The sequence below is a fragment of the Ranitomeya imitator genome, chromosome 1, assembly GCF_032444005.1.
Source record: "Ranitomeya imitator isolate aRanImi1 chromosome 1, aRanImi1.pri, whole genome shotgun sequence".
NCBI classification, from domain to species: Eukaryota; Metazoa; Chordata; class Amphibia; order Anura; family Dendrobatidae; genus Ranitomeya; species Ranitomeya imitator.
The window spans coordinates 803,934,790-803,954,452 of record NC_091282.1 but is presented as its reverse complement, the minus strand read 5'-3'; the positions used below and the strand labels follow the sequence as shown (position 1 = coordinate 803,954,452).

Here is a 19,663-nt window from a genome sequence, read left to right as displayed (position 1 = left end):
CGCATTGCAACGGCCCCTAAACGACGGAAGTGTGAAAGAGGCCTAAGACTTCTTAAAACTGTTTTGTTTTGTTTTTTCTTGCCCTGAAAGACAATATTTACAATGGACAAAGTACAAGTCTGAGTAAGACGCAGCATTCTTCTACAAGTCAGAGCAGCAGCACTGGAGGAGGGGAATCGCTTTCCCGTATAGTAACATTTCTCCAATCCAGCATCCGATAATCAAGTCTCAATATTCCAAAATGTCTGAGACTGAGCAGAGAAACAGTTAGGAGATCCGTCTGACCCTTGGGGATTTCTTCCTCTTAGGCCGGTTTCACACGTCAGTGGCTCCGGTATGTGAGGTGACAGTTTCCTCACGTACCAGAGACACTGACTCACATAGACACATTGAAATCAATGTGTCTCTGCACATGTCAGAGTGTTTTCACGGACTGTGTGTCCGTTTGGAAAACACGGAGACATATCAGTGTTCGTGGGAGCGCACGGATTACACGGACCCATTAAAGTCAATGGGTCCGTGTAAAACACGTACCGCACACGGACGTTGTCCGTGTGCAGTCCGTGTGCCGTGCAGGAGACAGCGCTACAGTAAGTGCTGTCCCCCCCCCACGTGGTGCTGAAGCCGCCATTCATATCTTCTCTGCAGCAGCATTTGCTGTAGAGAAGATATGAATAATCCTTTTTTTTTTTTTTGTTTCTCGTGTTTAAAATAAAGATCCCTGTCCCCACGTGACCGCTCATACAGTAGAAGGTGCGGCCAGGACAGGAAGCAGCGCCAGCGAGGGAGCCGGGTGAGTATTTTAATAACAGCGGGCGGGCGCACAGGGGGTGGGAGGGGGATGGGGACAGGGATCTTTATTTTGAACATGAGAAACAAAAAAAAAAGGATTATTCATATCTTCTCTACAGCAAACGCTGCTGCAGAGAAGATATGAATGGCGGCTTCAGCACCACGTGGGGGGGGACAGCGCTTATCTCTAGCGCTGTCTCCTGCACGGTGCGTGCGGTACCGAGTCGGCACACGGGCGGCACACGTGTGCCACACTGATGTGCCACAGAAACACACGGCACACGGACACGGATAATTCCGGTACCGATTTTTCCGGTACCGGAATTATCTGGACGTGTGAGACTGGCCTTAGGCAACGTTCCCACAAGGAGCTTTTCATGTTGCAGATTTTCTGCACCCATTAAGAAAGGTTACTTGTATTTTTTAGAAAACTGACCAAAAACTGATAGTGGGAACAAAGCCTAAAGGTTCTCTCTCGTTACCCACAATAGTTATTTAGGAATAACCACCAAAAATCCACCATATCCAATAAGTAGTCATCCGGCCCCATATTGCACCGTGCCGTTCCTCCGCATGAAACCATCCTGGAGCATCTTTACGTTGCATGTTTCACTCCTGATGCTTTACAATCGTAACTGATGCTATCGTTCTGTGTGGGGACACACTGTGGACCCCTGAAGCAGAAGCTTCCAGTTGTTCACTTTTTATACATTTCCCGGAGGAATAACTGAGGCACAATGCAAAGTTCTAAATTAAAATTTCCAGAATTGTTTCCTCTATGGGAAAATGCAAGTATTCTCTATAAATTCTCCGTTACAATCATGACATATGTCTGTATGAAATATTTTATTAAAGTGAATTGTCAATTCTGTGACCCATAGAAAAGAACAAAAGAAAAGCCTTCCAAACCAAACTGTCCTCTGCATCTGACCCAGACTCACTATGTTGCAAAATGTTTCACCCCATTGATATATGTGACACATATGCTCAACATTTTAAGCCTCATCCTAAACCGATACCAAGAGGGAAGTGCCCCAGTGTGTGTGCCATCATCGGGCCGGGCATATGGGCAGAGAAGTGGATGTACCCTGCCCCAGTTTATATAAGGGATTATAGGACAATGGCTGTTACACTACATGTTACATGTTACAGAACCACTCAGCACCCAGAATATGTTGTGCAATTATATGTATGTATAATAGGTTCCATGTGAGATGCATGTCCCTAATGCATCAGCCCACAGGCTGCGCCCCTGGGCAGAGGGGACAAGATATCCCTTCTGTCCGCCCCCCACCTTTGTAATTCCCACAATAAATATCGGCAGGCTCTGGCCACCTGCGGCTATTGTAATGTATGTCTGGCCTGCTGCTTTTCTATTGGCCTGCCCTCTGTATCTGTGTGATATATTCTGTGTCCTGTGAGTAAAGTGTTGTCAGACTGGAAATACGTGGAGAAGCAGTGATCTTTTATATGCGCCCATGTAACCCAGCGATTCCAGCCAGCGTCCTTCATTCAGACTCCAGCCAAAGCAGAGTGGACCTCCTAAAACGCAGGGTGGTACTGAAAGAGGTACCCCAGCTTAGTAGACCCCGTTACACTACAATTTTAGCATTTCATGAAAATCACAGATTTGCATTGAAGTCTATGGGAGCAAAACTTTTGCAACTAGTGACCGATGCGTTGGTCACATTGCAAGCGGCGACACAACCAGCCATTATGTTGACCTTCACTTTTCACGACCAATGTCACCGTGTAGCCCCAACTTTCTGGTGAGATATGGTACAACTTCTACAAAAATTAATTTTTCCCCCTTCTTGTAACTGACTTTGTGACTTTTCCGGGACAGAATCATTGCTCCTGTATTTGTCAGTCATTAATGCGTCGCCTGAGCGTTACATGGTGTAATGGGGAGAGATAACACCGTCCTGTGGACAGACGTGCCGGGGCTGGAGGAGTTTTGTGGTCACTTTCCTGCCTGTTAATGAGTCTCAGCGCCATCTACGAATCAATACGCGACAAAAATGATTTCTCTCCATTATTTATTCATGAAACCTGATGCGATCCCCCCAATATATCAGTGTTACTGGAAAATACGCCATAGTGTGGCATTGTGAGGGCGTATATAGGAGGCATCGGTATAGGACACAATTACCTTTGCATCAGCTGGCGCCATCATTACATTATTATTTCGGCACTATGCAGCACTGTGGTGTGAGGACTTTTTTTGTTCGCACAGTATGGCGTTATAATGCAGGCAGTGAATATAATATTATGTGAACACTACGTGGTGCTATTATTTAGATATAACAGGTCACTATTATTTGGGCTGAATTATGGCAATATATTGTCTCCCTCCTGTGTGGCACACTGTTTCCTGGGCCCTGTTTGGCACACCGTTACCTGAGCCCTGTTTGGCGCACTGTTACCTGGACCCTGTTTGGCACAAAGTTACCTGGACCCTGTTTGGCGCACTGTTACCTGGCCCCTGTTTGGCGCACTGTTACCTGGGCCCTGTTTGGCACACTGTTACCTGGACCCTGTTTGGCACACTGTTACCTGGACCCTGTTGGCACACTGTTACCTGGGCCCTGTTTGGCACACTGTTGCCTGGCCCCTGTTTGGCGCACTGTTACCTGGCCCCTGTTTGGCACACTGTTACCTGGACCCTGTTTGGCGCACTGTTACCTGGCCCCTGTTTGGCACACTGTTACCTGGCCCCTGTTTGGCACACTGTTACCTGGACCCTGTTTGGCCCACTGTTACCTGGCCCCTGTTTGGCACACTGTTACCTGGACCCTGTTTGGCGCACTGTTACCTGGACCCTGTTGGCACACTGTTACCTGGGCCCTGTTTGGCACACTGTTGCCTGGCCCCTGTTTGGCGCACTGTTACCTGGGCCCTGTTTGGCACACTGTTACCTGGGCCCTGTTTGGCGCACTGTTGCCTGGCCCCTGTTTGGCGCAGTTACCTGGACCCTGTTTGGCACAAAGTTACCTGGACCCTGTTTGGCGCACTGTTACCTGGACCCTGTTTGGCACAAAGTTACCTGGACCCTGTTTGGCACAAAGTTACCTGGACCCTGTTTGGCGCACTGTTACCTGGGCCCTGTTTGGCACACTGTTACCTGGGCCTTGTTTGGCGCACTGTTACCTGGACCCTGTTTGGCACACTGTTGCCTGGCCCCTGTTTGGCTCACTGTTACCTGGGCCTTGTTTGGCGCACTGTTACCTGGGCCCTGTTGGCACACTGTTACCTGGACCCTGTTTGGCACACTGTTACCTGGACCCTGTTTGGCACACTGTTACCTGGGCCCTGTTTGGCACACTGTTACCTGGGCCCCGTTTGGCACACTATTACATAGGCACTGTTTGCCACACTGTTATGTGAGAGGGGGCCAGAGCCGTAGTCATGGCCGAGGATACTGGGGCGTCTGTGCTCTGGCCTCCCTTCACATGAAAATAATGTCCATTACTTTGTATACCTGTGGCTCCACTTTCTGCCCCGTCAGGGTCTCCTTTGCTCTGCTGTAGGCTCCCTTTAGACAAAGTTGCACAGATTAATACACAGTCCTTTTCAACTTTCATATAAACAACTTTACTATTTTCTTTACACAGCACATCCATATTCTTCACACTATTTACAACAGGTTTCACATTGTACATTTCTTCCTCTTTCCCTGCACTATCCTTTCTGTCACACAGCACATACCCTTGTCGAACGGTACCGCACCGTTCCTCAGTGTCCTCCCAATTTGGCTCTTCTACGGATAGACCTTCATTAGTCTGTTTCGCACCAGACAAGAGATTATCATCCTCCAAAGTCAGTGGCCACTTGGCGAGCGACCTGCCCATCTGTCCTGTACTTTGCGACGACACAGCACACTTCTGATCCAAGCTCACTGCATCTGAGCATTCCCTCAGCCGTTTTGACCCGGTTCTGAGAGCATCTGCCCATGCTGTAAGCTGCCACATACTGGAGCTATCTGCGTCCTCGTCCTGTTTCTGTCTTTAGTCTCCTTGCTTGCTGCTGTACTGGCCTGCTCCCTATCAGGTCTCATGCTGCGGATGGCTGGACATCTCTCTTAGCGAACGTTGCGCGGTTGCTGCTATTGCCCTCAGCACTTAAGCCCCTGTGGACTGTCCGGGCACTCTGGCCTTCTGACTCAAATCAGGAAATCCTCCCTGTCTTAGCTGCAGCTGACCCCTCCTATGTTTAACTGTACTCTATTATTTACTAAAATGCCTCCATCTAGTGGCCAGAAACGACTACTACACTTTCCCTATTAGCGAGTACACTGTAGCAAATATATACATTACATTATACATCTAGCAGCATTATTAAATGTTCACAGTAGGAAAAAACAACCTACACATACTTTACATTAATTACAACTGTATTTACACAAGAGAAGGGAGTGGAGTATTACATGGTCCCGGTACACCCATTACACTCTCCCTTCCTTTAAATTATGGTAATCCCTGACCATAGCATAAGTAAACCTTTACTTTGTACAACTAATACTCCACGCAGGGAGACGAATGAGGTAGTCTTTTGATTCAGCGGGTATACCGGATACCACCCACCACAGAAAGTCTTACGGCTCAAGTTGGAGCCAATAAAATAAAATGGGTTCATGTTCTTTAATAAAACCTTGGTACGTGGCACATAGTCCTCCAGGTGCACCTACAGTTGATAAGACCCTGAATATGAATAACAAGGTGACCGCTCCATGGGGCCTCCAGTCCTTTGGGGTGACTTCCCCACTTCCTTTTTGGAAGCATGGTCACTAGTATTTAGACCAGACATATGTACAATCACAGGACCTATTCATTAGGTCAACAGTCCTTAAGGAGGAAGGCGTCCCCCTCCCTTTAAACCGAGTATTGCCCTTGTATGCCAGGTGCACTGCCTGTCCTGGAAACAGTTAATTGTTGCAGTCACACATAGGTCAGGTAATCCAAAGTCCCGGTCTTCTTCTTAAAGGCAAAGCTCCGCCATCCAGCAGAAAGGAAGCAACAAGCGCAACAAAAAAAAACACAAAAAAACAAACTCAAGGAGAGGGTCCACATGTAACAACATCAAAATATTGGGTCTCACCGGACTTATTGCTCCGCTGTACTGATGCTGCAGGGCTTATTTGCCCATCGGGATGCGGAACAGTCCCGCATATTAAGTGCAACAAGCACAATGTATCAGTCCACCGGAGCCCCTATTTTCAGCGACACCCATCCTGGGTCGCCTGATCTCCTCAACAGTTTGGTGCCTGTACACGGGCTCATGATGATGCTGCAGCCGCAGTCGTCGTTGGCTGCCACAGAATGGCAGGGGCAATAATTGACCGCACATTGGCCTGAGAGATAGGTTCTGTGTGGGCCGACTCAACGCCTGCACACAGCCCCAGTTCTTCTTCCTGACGGGTTACGGCAATTGCATAAAATCTCTGAGGGCCATCCTCCCGGTAAAAGGTGATCCAGTTGCCTTCTTTTAAGGGTCTGCCAAACTTCACCGAGGTGGTGTTTACATACATTTTCACATTGGTGTCATCCTCCTGGATAAATCCATATCCGTGCTCTACGTCAGTGTAAATTAATTGCCTGCTAGTGCACCGCCCGGCCATAGCGCCAACTCCCGGTTGTCGCAGTTCCGCCCACACGTCCTTCTCACGTTGCTTCCTACAGAGTATTACCTCCTCTATCCAGGCGGCTTGTGTGGTTGATGGGAAAGGACCCTCCACCAGGGGTTGAGCACGGGACGAGTGTCGAGTGGCATAACTGCCGAGTACGGACCTGTTCTCTATAGTCTGGGGCCGAGGATCACTCACCACCTCCTGCAACCGGACTGCGTCCATCCCGTGGCTGTTGATCTTCACCACTGCGGTAGCTGCGCGCCCCAACTCCTTTACTTCCGGCGCAAGCTCCTCTGAGGCGGTCGCAACCTCCGCTTCCCCGGCCTCCAACTCCCGACACAGATGTTTTGGACCCGGACTATGGCGTTCTGGCTCCGGCAGCCGTCAGCACCGCTCCTCAGCTGAACTGGGGAACCGGTGAGTGTTGAAGTTGATTTTCAGTATCGGCATCCTGATGACTACGCCAAGTGTGAGAGAGGGCCAGGGCCGTAGTCATGGCAGAGGATACTGGGACGTCTGTGCCCTGGCCTCCCTTCACATGAAAATAATGTCCATTACTTTGCACACCTGTGGCTCCACTTTCTGCCCTGTAGGGTCTCCTTTGCTCTGCTGTAGGCTCCCTTTAGACGGTGTTGTACACATTGAGGCACAGTCCTTTTCAACTTTCATATAAACAACTTTACTATTTTCTTTACACAGCACATCCATATTCTTCACAGCATTTACAACGTTTCACATTGCACATTTCTTCCTCTTTCCCTGCACTTTCCTTTCTGTCACACAGCACATACCCGGGTCGAACCTTACCGAATGGTTCCTCAGGGTTCTCCCAATTCAGCTCTGCTACAGATTATTTATTATTATTATTTATTTATGTAGCACCATTAAGTCCATGGTACTGTACATGAGAAAGGGGTTACGTACAGATAGACCTACCTTTGTCTGTTTCGCCACAGACAAGAGACTATCAGCCTTCGAAGTCAGTGGCCACTTGGCGAGCGATCTGTCCATTTGTCCTGTACTTTGTGACGACATAGCGCACTCCTGGTCCAAGCTCACTGCATCTGAGCATTCCCTCAGATGTTTCGACCCGGTTCTGAGGGCATCTGCCCATGCTATAAGCTGCCACATACTGGAGCTACCTGTGTCCTCGTCCTGTCACTGTTTCTGTCTTTAGTCTCCTTGCTTGCTGCTCTACTGGCCTGTTACCGATCAGGTCTGATGCTGCAGATGGCTGGGCTTCTCTCTTAGCGAACGTTGTGCAGTCGCTGCTATTGCCCTGGGCATCGAGACATGGTTAGATGAAAGCTATGACTGGGCAGTTAACTTACAGGGTTACAGTCTGTTTAGAAAGGATCGTAAAAATCGGAGAGGAGGAGGGGTTTGTCTCTATGTAAAGTCTTGTCTAAAATCCACTTTAAGGGAGGATATTAGCGAAGGGAATGAGGATGTCGAGTCCATATGGGTTGAAATTCATGGAGGGAAAAATGGTAACAAAATTCTCATTGGGGTCTGTTACAAACCCCCAAATATAACAGAAAGCATGGAAAGTCTACTTCTAAAGCAGATAGATGAAGCTGCAACCCATAATGAGGTCCTGGTTATGGGGGACTTTAACTACCCGGATATTAACTGGGAAACAGAAACCTGTGAAACCCATAAAGGCAACAGGTTTCTGCTAATAACCAAGAAAAATTATCTTTCACAATTGGTGCAGAATCCAACCAGAGGAGCAGCACTTTTAGACCTAATACTATCTAATAGACCTGACAGAATAACAAATCTGCAGGTGGTTGGGCATTTAGGAAATAGCGACCACAATATTGTACAGTTTCACCTGTCTTTCACTAGGGGGACTTGTCAGGGAGTCACAAAAACATTGAACTTTAGGAAGGCAAAGTTTGAACAGCTTAGAGATGCCCTTAATCTGGTAGACTGGGACAATATCCTCAGAAATGAGAATACAGATAATAAATGGGAAATGTTTAAGAACATCCTAAATAGGCAGTGTAAGCGGTTTATACCTTGTGGGAATAAAAGGACTAGAAATAGGAAAAACCCAATGTGGCTAAACAAAGAAGTAAGACAGGCAATTAACAGTAAAAAGAAAGCATTTGCACTACTAAAGCAGGATGGCACCATTGAAGCTCTAAAAAACTATAGGGAGAAAAATACTTTATCTAAAAAACTAATTAAAGCTGCCAAAAAGGAAACAGAGAAGCACATTGCTAAGGAGAGTAAAACTAATCCCAAACTGTTCTTCAACTATATCAATAGTAAAAGAATAAAAACTGAAAATGTAGGCCCCTTAAAAAATAGGAAAGAATGGTTGTAGATGACGAGGAAAAAGCTAACATATTAAACACCTTCTTCTCCACGGTATTCACGGTGGAAAATGAAATGCTAGGTGAAATCCCAAGAAACAATGAAAACCCTATATTAAGGGTCACCAATCTAACCCAAGAAGAGGTGCGAAACCGGCTAAATAAGATTAAAATAGATAAATCTCCGGGTCCGGATGGCATACACCCACGAGTACTAAGAGAACTAAGTAATGTAATAGATAAACCATTATTTCTTATTTTTAGTGACTCTATAGCGACAGGGTCTGTTCCGCAGGACTGGCGCATAGCAAATGTGGTGCCAATATTCAAAAAGGGCTCTAAAAGTGAACCTGGAAATTATAGGCCAGTAAGTCTAACCTCTATTGTTGGTAAAATATTTGAAGGGATTCTGAGGGATGTTATTCTGGATTATCTCGATGAGAATAACTGTTTAACTCCATATCAGCATGGGTTTATGAGAAATCGCTCCTGTCAAACCAATCTAATCAGTTTTTATGAAGAGGTAAGCTATAGGCTGGACCACGGTGAGTCATTGGACGTGGTATATCTCGATTTTTCCAAAGCGTTTGATACCGTGCCGCACAAGAGGTTGGTACACAAAATGAGAATGCTTGGTCTGGGGGAAATTGTGTGTAAATGGGTTAGTAACTGGCTTAGTGATAGAAAGCAGAGGGTGGTTATAAATGGTATAGTCTCTAACTGGGTCGCTGTGACCAGTGGGGTACCGCAGGGGTCAGTATTGGGACCTGTTCTCTTCAACATATTCATTAATGATCTGGTAGAAGGTTTACACAGTAAAATATCGATATTTGCAGATGATACAAAACTATGTAAAGCAGTTAATACAAGAGAAGATAGTATTCTGCTACAGATGGATCTGGATAAGTTGGAAACTTGGGCTGAAAGGTGGCAGATGAGGTTTAACAATGATAAATGTAAGGTTATACACATGGGAAGAGGGAATCAATATCACCATTACACACTGAACGGGAAACCACTGGGTAAATCTGACAGGGAGAAGGACTTGGGGATCCTAGTTAATGATAAACTTACCTGGAGCAGTCAGTGCCAGGCAGCAGCTGCCAAGGCAAACAGGATCATGGGGTGCATTAAAAGAGGTCTGGATACACATGATGAGAGCATTATACTGCCTCTGTACAAATCCCTAGTTAGACCGCACATGGAGTACTGTGTCCAGTTTTGGGCATCGGTGCTCAGGAAGGATATAATGGAACTAGAGAGAGTACAAAGGAGGGCAACAAAATTAATAAAGGGGATGGGAGAACTACAATACCCAGATAGATTAGCGAAATTAGGATTATTTAGTCTAGAAAAAAGACGACTGAGGGGCGATCTAATAACCATGTATAAGTATATAAGGGGACAATACAAATATCTCGCTGAGGATCTGTTTATACCAAGGAAGGTGACGGGCACAAGGGGGCATTCTTTGCGTCTGGAGGAGAGAAGGTTTTTCCACCAACATAGAAGAGGATTCTTTACTGTTAGGGCAGTGAGAATCTGGAATTGCTTGCCTGAGGAGGTGGTGATGGCGAACTCAGTCGAGGGGTTCAAGAGAGGCCTGGATGTCTTCCTGGAGCAGAACAATATTGTATCATACAATTATTAGGTTCTGTAGAAGGACGTAGATCTGGGTATTTATTATGATGGAATATAGGCTGAACTGGATGGACAAATGTCTTTTTTCGGCCTTACTAACTATGTTACTATGTTACTTAAGCCTGTGTGGACTGTCTGGGCACCCTGGCTCTTCTGACTCAAATCAGGAAATCCTCCCTGTCTTAGCTGCAGCTGACCCTTCCTATGTTTAATTGTATTCTATTACTCTTACTAAAATGCCCCCATCTAGTGGCCAAAACCACTACTACACTTTCCCTATTGGTGAGTACACTCTATAGCAAATATATACATTATATTATACATTTAGCAGCATTATGAAATGTTCACAGTAGGCAAAAACATACATATACTTTACATTAATTACAACCGTATCAACACAAGAGAAGGGAGTGGAGTATTACATGGTCCCAGTACATCCCTTACAGTTACCTGGGCCCTGTTTGGCACACTGTTACATGGGCACTGATTGGCACTCTGTTACCTGGGCACTGTTTGGCACACTGTTACCTGGGCACTGTTTGCCACACTTACCTGGGCCCCGTTTGGCACACTTACCTGGGCCCTGTTTGGCAAACTGTTACCTGGGCACTGTTTGGCACTATTACCTGGGCACTGTTTGCTACACTGTTACCTTGGCACTTTTTTGCCACACTGTTACCTGGGCACTGTTTAGCACACTGTTACCTGGGCACTGTTTGGCACACTGTTACCTGGACCCTGTTTGTCACACTGTTACCTGGGCACTGTTTGCCACACTGTTACCTAGGCACTGATTGGCACTATTAACTGGGTACTGTTTGACACACTGTTATTTGGGCACTGTTTGGCACACTGTTACCTGGGCACTGTTTGGCACACTGTTACCTGGGCACTGTTTTCCACACCTACCTGGGCACTGTTTGGCACACTGTTACCTAGGCCCTGTTTGCCACACTGTTACCTTGGCACTGTTTGGCACACAGTTACATGGGCCCTGTTTGGCACACTGTTACATGGGCACTGTTTGGCACTATTACCTGGGCACTGTTTGCCACTGTTACCTGGGCACTATTTGCCACACTATTACCTAGGCACTGTTTGACACTAATACCTGGCCCTGTTTGCCACACTGTTACCTGGGCACTGTTTGGCACACTGTTACCTGGGCACTGACCTGGGCACTGTTTGGCACTATTACCTAGGCACTGTTTGGCACTATTACCTGGGCCCTGTTTGGCACAGTTACCTGGGCACTGTTTGGCACACTGTTACCTGGTTACTGTTTGGCACTATTACCTGGGACCTGTTTGCCACACTGTTACCTGGGCACTGTTTGGCACTATTACGTGGGTACTATTTGCCACACTATTACCTGGGCACTGATTGCCACACTGTTACCTAGGCACTGTTTGGCACTATTACCTGGGCCCTGTTTGGCACACTGTTACCTGGGCCCTGTTTGCCACACTGGTACCTGGGCACTGTTTGGTATACTATTACCTGGGCACTGATTGCCACTCTGTTACCTAGGCACTGTTTGGCACTATTACCTGGGCACTGTTTGCCAAACTGTTACCTGGGCACTGTTTGGCACTGTTACCTGGGAACTATTTGCCACACTATTACCTGGGCACTGATTGCCACACTGTTACCTGCGCCCTGTTTGCCACACTGTTACATGGGCCCTGTTTGCCACACTGTTACCTGGGCAATGTTTGCCATACTGTTACCTGGGCACTATTTGCCACACTGTTACCTCAGCACTGTTTGCCGCACTATTACCTCGATACTGTTTGGCACTATTATCTGGGCACTATTTGCCACACTCTTACCATGGCACTTTTTTGCCACACTGTTACCTGGGCACTGTTTGGCACTATTACCTGTGCACTGTTTGGCACACTTACCTGGGCACTGTGTGGCACACTGCTACCTTGGCACTGATTGGCACACTATTACCTGGGCACAGTTTGGTACTGTACTGTGGAATCAAACAAGCAAATTATGTAGGTATTTTACCACACAATGGTATGGGCACCATTGAGCACGTGGTCGTATTATTTCAGTATAGCAGGTCAGTCACTAAAAAATAGCACTATGTATTGAAAAACTATCTTCCTCCCCATTCACTGTGTGGCACTATATGACACTATTGTGTAAGCACTGCATGGCACTATTAGGTAGCAATTTGTATGGTGCTAATAATAAAGAGTTGCATAAGACAATTACTTAGGTGCCAGGCAGTACTATGATGTGGGCACCATACAGCACTTTTTTTTATATGCACAGTATGGCGCTACAAAGTATATCTTATGAACTCTATAGGGTGGTATTATTTATGCACAATAGGTCATGATTAATTTGGGATAAATTATAATAAGATATATTGATAAGATCTCCTCCACCCTCGCATCTTTTTCTCTATGGCAATGTATATTATGCAATTTTTAGGTACTATGATGTGGGCATCATAGTGCACATTTTATTTGTACATAAAGGCTCTACTATGTAGACATTGCATGCCATATTATTTGGACACTATATAGCGGTAATATTTAGGAACAGTAGGTCACTATTACATATTGGAAAGTGCTTTTGATAATGTATAAAGATTATTATTGACGCATTCCGTGGTACAATAACACCCCCGGACGTCATTCACACATCTTTCGACTTTGTGTTTTTCAGGTACGAGCTTATATGAACAGAGTGGACGGTGATAAAGGAGACGACAAAATGGACCTTTTGGCCTTGAGATTTTTGTCGGTGAATTCAATAATTGACCCATGGATTTTTACCATCCTGCGCCCCTCCGTGCTCCGGCTGATGCGCTCGGTGCTATGTTGTCGGACCTCTTTTGGCACAGGGAGCATCCGAGGCTCCCCGTCCCTCAGCACCCGGCTGTCCATCAACACTAAGCTAAACTTTGCCGACACCTCGTATGGGATTTCCCAGAAGAAGAATTTATCTGATGGTAACAAAATTGCATGGGGAGAAAAAACTGACACCTAGGGATTGTGACAGCGTAATAAACTGCCTTGGCTGTTCTATGCTTCGTACATGACGGGCAGTGTCGGAGGAGCGCCAAGTAACGTCTGATTGAGATCATATAATAAAACAGTGCACGCTGTCAGCGACCACATCATGGAGGCACACATTGGGGAGGGACTTCTGCTCTGAGGAAGGAGCCACTGATATGACCACAGATATGGAGTGTCCGCATGTAAAAATCTACCTGTGCTCCTCATTGTAGTCAGACAGGAGAACCGTAGTGCCTTCATCGTCTTGCGTGTAGTACCATTGTGGCCGCTGGACCTGGGACCTGCAAACCGTTTGTGCTCGGGCAACTCTACCAATTTGCAGAAAAGACCCATTATTAGCCAAGGCTGGCATCACAATACACAGCCCTACAGTCAGGACTCCGGACTGCCCCATATATGCCCATCCTGGGTCCCCTCCTATAGTGTCCACATGTCCCAATGATACATGAGGTCGTTTTGATGGGACAACCACTTTACAAAATTGGGTCTGTCAGACATGCCCCCCTGACAAACTACAGGTATGGAGGGCAAATTATAAAAACAATTCTTTCAGAGGTGGAAGGGACCCCAAATAAAAGAGCCACCTTGACAGAAGGCAGCATTAGTTCTGCACAAGTGGCTCTTTTAGTTACAAATGCCTGGGGGGGTGACAGGTTCCCTTTAAATCAAGCTTTTAGACCGGATGAGGCTGATGGACTTACTTTGAAAATATGTGACCATGACTGTATAATCCTTACTGGAACATTCACACCTGACATCTTAATGAGCCCAGCTCTAGATAGGCAGCCATCCTGGCAAGGTACTTTTTAAGAGTAAGTACACCAGTCCCATCTGGTCTAAGCTTGTACTGTGACATTTGATAGATCTGCTGTACATACAATAACTTCTTAATCTCTTATCTCTCCTAAGGAACCACAGGGCATTGTCATCAGATTTCGGTTTGGCGTGGTGCCACCGCCATGATGTATTCTTCTACCAAACGATCCTCCCTTATGTCATAATGTCCTTATGTTTTGCACTTTCTAATGCTAAGGACGGATTATGGTGTCCAGGAAGCACTTATAATTATATTATAGATTTATAAAGCGTGATCTAGTATTGTGCCAATGACTCTGCTAGAATTCCAGATTTTCAAGTGGAAAAATAAATGTAAAATTTTAGTCTAAAAGTGACCAGTTTTACTCATTTTATTTCTTGTTTTTAAGTTTGTTTGTTTTTTTAAATCCGCCATACGGTTCCAGAGAAATGGGCCTTTATATTTAATGCTATTATTTTATGATCTCTCTAAAGGGGTGTGGCTTACAGAGTAATTATGCGGTGCAGCCTAGTCACACCCACAAAGAATCCTGTATGCCACACCCCCTTTATAAAAACCATAAAATGTAGCATTAAATATAAAAGCCCATATCTCTGATACCGTATGGTGAATTTAAAAAAAACAAAAAACGGAATACTAAAGGGATCAGTGGGAATAAAAATAAGAGTAAAAACTTACCACTTTTAAACCATCGACTGGTCCCCTTTAAAAGGCGATACCAGATTTATGGTTGTTTTTAAAGCACTGCAATTTTCTTTTTTTTTGCACATTTATTTCGTGGTAGCTTTCCACTTTAAAATTAGAAATTAATTACAAATGGTCTTATTGTTAATAACCCGGACTCAATGTGGAACTAATTTCTAATGGAAAGTCACTGCGATAAGAAGTTTACTTGGTATATGTGAAGACCCTTTTGTGAAAAAAAAATAGGAATTAAAATTTGTGAGTTTATGAAAAATAAGGAAAAAGAAATAACAATTGGACTTATATTAGAAAGACACTTTTCAGAAAGCACTTATTTTGTATTTTTCCACAGGCAGCAAATGTTTTGTTTGTGACTATATATGTATACAAAGCCGTTATTTAATTTAATGCGTCTATGTGTCAATTGTCCCTTTTATAATAAAACTGATTCAAATAAAACAATGTGAACGTTTGCTTACAGACATCATAGGCAGATGTCAGCTGTGGCCTGAGACTATGAAAGATGCTTTTCTGCTGTGTTTTGCCATGTTCTAACAGGACACACATGGTCGGAGACTCCAGCTTAGCTGCACTGTCCAATGGAGTCTGCGGTGGTCTGAAATCCATTTTATGTTTCATCACACAGTTAGACTTAAGATCCATCTTTTTATGGTATGAATACAAGGTGTTTTTGAAGTGTTCAAAATTGATGAATTTTTTTAAGTGGAAAGCGCTCCAGGAAATGCTTTTTTGGGGGGTTCATGAAGAGTTTGGAAGGGTTTTTGAGGAGTTTTGAACGAGCTTTGGAAGGGTTTGTTCCCACTGAATCCACACTATTAAGCTTGACTGACAGGTCTATCATATTGTGTAGAACGACCCAGGAGCAACTAGCGGGGACATACTACTTGGACTAGTCACTTCAACTCCAACATTTTTTCTCTAAAATGCGGCAGTGTTCCAAAGTAAAACACTGCAGAGTAATGCAGGAGCCGGTCTCTAATTCATGGTTCCGGTGATACGAGCAGCATAAATGATAGGAACGATCTCCTTTAAATGCTGAAGTCAGATTTGCAACAAAACAGCTCTTTCGAATGTCCCTGTAGTCTTCAAGGAGCACTTCATTTCTTGACTAAGAGAAAGGTAGAATGTGCCAGAGCAAGCAAGACAGCCGACAAAGCAAGCAAGACAGCCAACAGTGCGAGCAAGGCAACCATCAGAGCACGCAAGGCAACCGCCAGAGCGAGCAAAATAGCCGCCAGAGCGAGCAAGACAGTCATAGTTACATAGTTACATAGTTATTAAGGTTGAAGGAAGACTTTAAGTCCATCTAGTTCAACCCATAGCCTAACCTAACTTGCCCTAACATGTTGATCCAGAGGAAGGCAAAAAAAAACCATGTGGCAAAGAGTAAGCTCCACCTTGGGGAACAAAATTCCTTCCCGACTCCACATACGGCAATCAGACTAGTTCCCTGGATCAACGCCCTATCAAGGAATCTAGTGTATATACCCTGTAACATTATACTTTTCCAGAAATGTATCCAGTCCCCTCTTAAATTTAAGTAATGAATCACTCATTACAACATCATACGGCAGAGAGTTCCGTAGTCTCACTGCTCTTACAGTAAAGAATCCGTGTCTGTTATTATGCTTAAACCTTTTTTCCTCCAAATGTAGAGGATGCCCCCTTGTCCCTGTTTCAGGTCTATGATTAAAAAGATCATCAGAAAGGTCTTTGTACTGTCCCCTCATATATTTATACATTAACATAAGATCACCCCTTAGTCTTCGTTTTTCCAAACTAAATAGCCCCAAGTGTAATAACCTATCTTGGTACTGCAGACCCCCCAGTCCTCTAATAACCTTGGTCGCTCTTCTCTGCACCCGCTCTGTTATGGACCTGGTGGTTAGGAGCACCCGGAACGACCTGATGGTTAAACTCACACAGGACAAGCTCTGGGAAGTGGGAGCTCTGCTGACCGCAACCCTTAATCCTATCACACAACTAGAAATAGCCATGGAGCGTACCTAACACGACCTAGACGCCTCTTCACAGCCTAAGAGCTAACTAGCCCTAAAGATAGAAAATAAAGCCTACCTTGCCTCAGAGAAATTCCCCAAAGGAAAAGGCAGCCCCCCACATATATTGACTGTGAGTTAAGATGAAAGTCACAAACACAGAAATGAAACAGGTTTCAGCAAAGGGAGGCCAGACTTACTAAACAGACTGAGGATAGGAAAGGTATCTTTGCGGTCAGCACAAAAAACTACAAAAGACCACGCAGAGTGTGCAAAAAGACCTCCGCACCGACTCACGGTGCGGAGGTGCCACTCTGCATCCCAGAGCTTCCAGCTAGCAAGACAAAATTATGATAGCCAACTGGACAAGGAAACAATGAACAAATAATTAACTAGCAGGGACTTAGCTTCTGCTGGAATAGACAGGTCACCAGAAAGATCCAAGAGCGAACTGAACCAGTACAAGAACATTGACAGCTGGCATGGAGTAACGATCTGAGTGGAGTTAAATAGAACAGCCAGCCAAAGAATAAACTACGTCACCTGTGGAAGGAACCTCAGAAGCAGCAGCTCCACTCACAGCCACCAGAGGGAGTCCATGGACAGAACTCGCCGAAGTACCATTCATGACCACAGGAGGGAGTTCGAAAACAGAATTCACAACACCGCTCTAGTTCAGCTATGTCTTTCTTATACACCGGAGACCAGAACTGTGCACAGTATTCTAAGTGTGGTCAAACAAGTGACTTGTATAGAGGTAAAATTATGTTCTCCTCATGAGCATCTATGCCTCTTTTAATGCATCCCATTATTTTATTTGCCTTTGTAGCAGCTGCCTGACACTGGCCACTGAATATGAGTTTGTCATCCACCCATACACCCAGGTCTTTTTCGTTGACGGTTTTGCCCAGAGTATTAGAATTAAGCACATCAGCAGTCGCCAGAGAAAACAAGGTAGCCGCCAGAAAAAGCAAGGCAGCCGCCAGAGCGAGCAAGGCAGCCACCAGAGAAAGCAAGGCAGCCGCCAGAGCGAGCAACGCAGCCGCCAGAGTGAGCAATGCAGCCGCCAGAGTGAGCAATGCAGCCGCCAGAGTGAGCAAGACAACCGCCAGAGCGAGCAATGCAGCCGCCAGAGCGAGCAACGCAGCCGACAGAGCGAGCAATGCAGCCGCCAGAGTGAGCAATGCAGCCGCCAGAGCGAGCAAGACAGCCGCCAGAGCGAGCAATGTAGCCGCCAGAGCGAGCAACACAGCCGACAGAGCGAGCAAGGCAGCCGCCAAAGCGAGCAAGGCAGTCAGTAGACCTGTAGTGATCAAGGATATATGAATTCCTAATCACTGTTGACCTCTACAGTAAATGGGTGTAATTAAAGTTGCCAAAGGTGTAATCTCTACCGGACCTGGAGGGTAAGGAGTTCAGCCCATATTCCCGGGCAGTCACTGCTTTTAACTCTGTATGTAAAAAACTGTGGTGGAACAAAGATACCTTGGCTCCCTGCTCCGCCACTTACTCTGGTAATCACAGGTTGCTTAAGATCTGCGCCCTTCAGAGGCTGGTGATGTACGGGTGATGTCAGGTGGCACAACAATATCACATGATGAGTGGTATAAGAGGGCGATCTGGTCGCTCGTTATTCATCATTAATGTATGGAGGCAGAAAGAAGACATTGCCTTTGCGAGGGCCACAAAAGGGCATTAGTATTATACGGGAGCACAAATGGCAAATAATTATTGTATAGGCAAAGAAGGACATTGCAAAGGGATGACTACTACATGGGAGCAGAAAGGGGCACTATAACCGTGTGAAGGTAGAAGGGTGTGCGGTTAGGCGGAGGGGAATTATTACTGTGCAAGGCAGTATGGGGGATGTTTATTGGAAAAAGTGATGAGCCAAGAATTTCCATGTTAGCAAGACAATGGGACAAAGCAAGCGCAATAGGGTCTTAGCGGATAAAGCAGTGAGGTATTGGGGGATGCAGCGATGCCCACTTGGTGAGGTTCTGTACATCACAACAAAGGTTTGCACTTTGGAAGTTAGTAGAGCCGGCTGCTGTAAGACCAACAGGCTGAAGAATCCAATGTAGTGATCAAATTGAGGAAGAAACAGTTGTCAAAACGGCGTTGCTGGTTCTGTATCCACAATAAAGAACAACACGTTTCGACGTTAACGGGCTTCTTCTCAGGAGAATTCCAATTGTTCGCATTATTGTGTTCTTCTAATGAAGAACCGTGTTAACTTCGAAACGCGCTGAGATTAAAACCGCATGGATGATTGTTGTGAATTCTGCTCTTGGGCTCCTTCCGGTGGTTATGAGTGGTAGTGCTGCTGTCTTTGGATCGCAGCATTTATCAGGTGTATCCATTTCTTGCAATTTGGGCTGGGCTATTTAGTCCTGCTTTATCCTTTAGTCAGTGCCAGTTGTCCATTGTTTTTGGAGGATTCACATCCATTCCTGGTCTCTCCTGTTTTTGCTGTTCATTTCAACAAAGATAAGTTCTGGCTTTGTTTTTGCTGTCCACCTGCTGTGGACCTTATAGTTCTGTGCATTTTCATGTTTTGTCTTGTCCAGCTTTGTCTGTGAAGGATTTTTTGCAGCCAAGCTGTGTCTCTGGAGATGCAGATATACCCTCCATGTCTTTAGTCAGATGTGGTGATTTGTATTTTCTGTGGTGGATATTTTCAAGTGTTTTAATACTGACCGCATAGTACTCTGTCCTGT

At 45.5% G+C, this 19,663-nt stretch overlaps 1 protein-coding gene across 1 annotated transcript in view; it reads left to right on the top strand.

The window, feature by feature from the left end:
• The window catches only part of LOC138648839 (prostaglandin E2 receptor EP2 subtype-like), a 66,672-nt gene extending 51,298 nt beyond the window's left edge, over positions 1 to 15,374 (top strand). The window contains exon 2 of the mRNA XM_069738793.1: positions 13,072 to 15,374. Within this exon, the coding sequence (XP_069594894.1) occupies positions 13,072 to 13,395 (324 nt within the window). The 3' untranslated portion in view covers positions 13,396 to 15,374. The remainder of the gene's footprint in view (positions 1 to 13,071) is intronic.
• Positions 15,375 to 19,663: the final 4,289 nt, after the last annotated feature.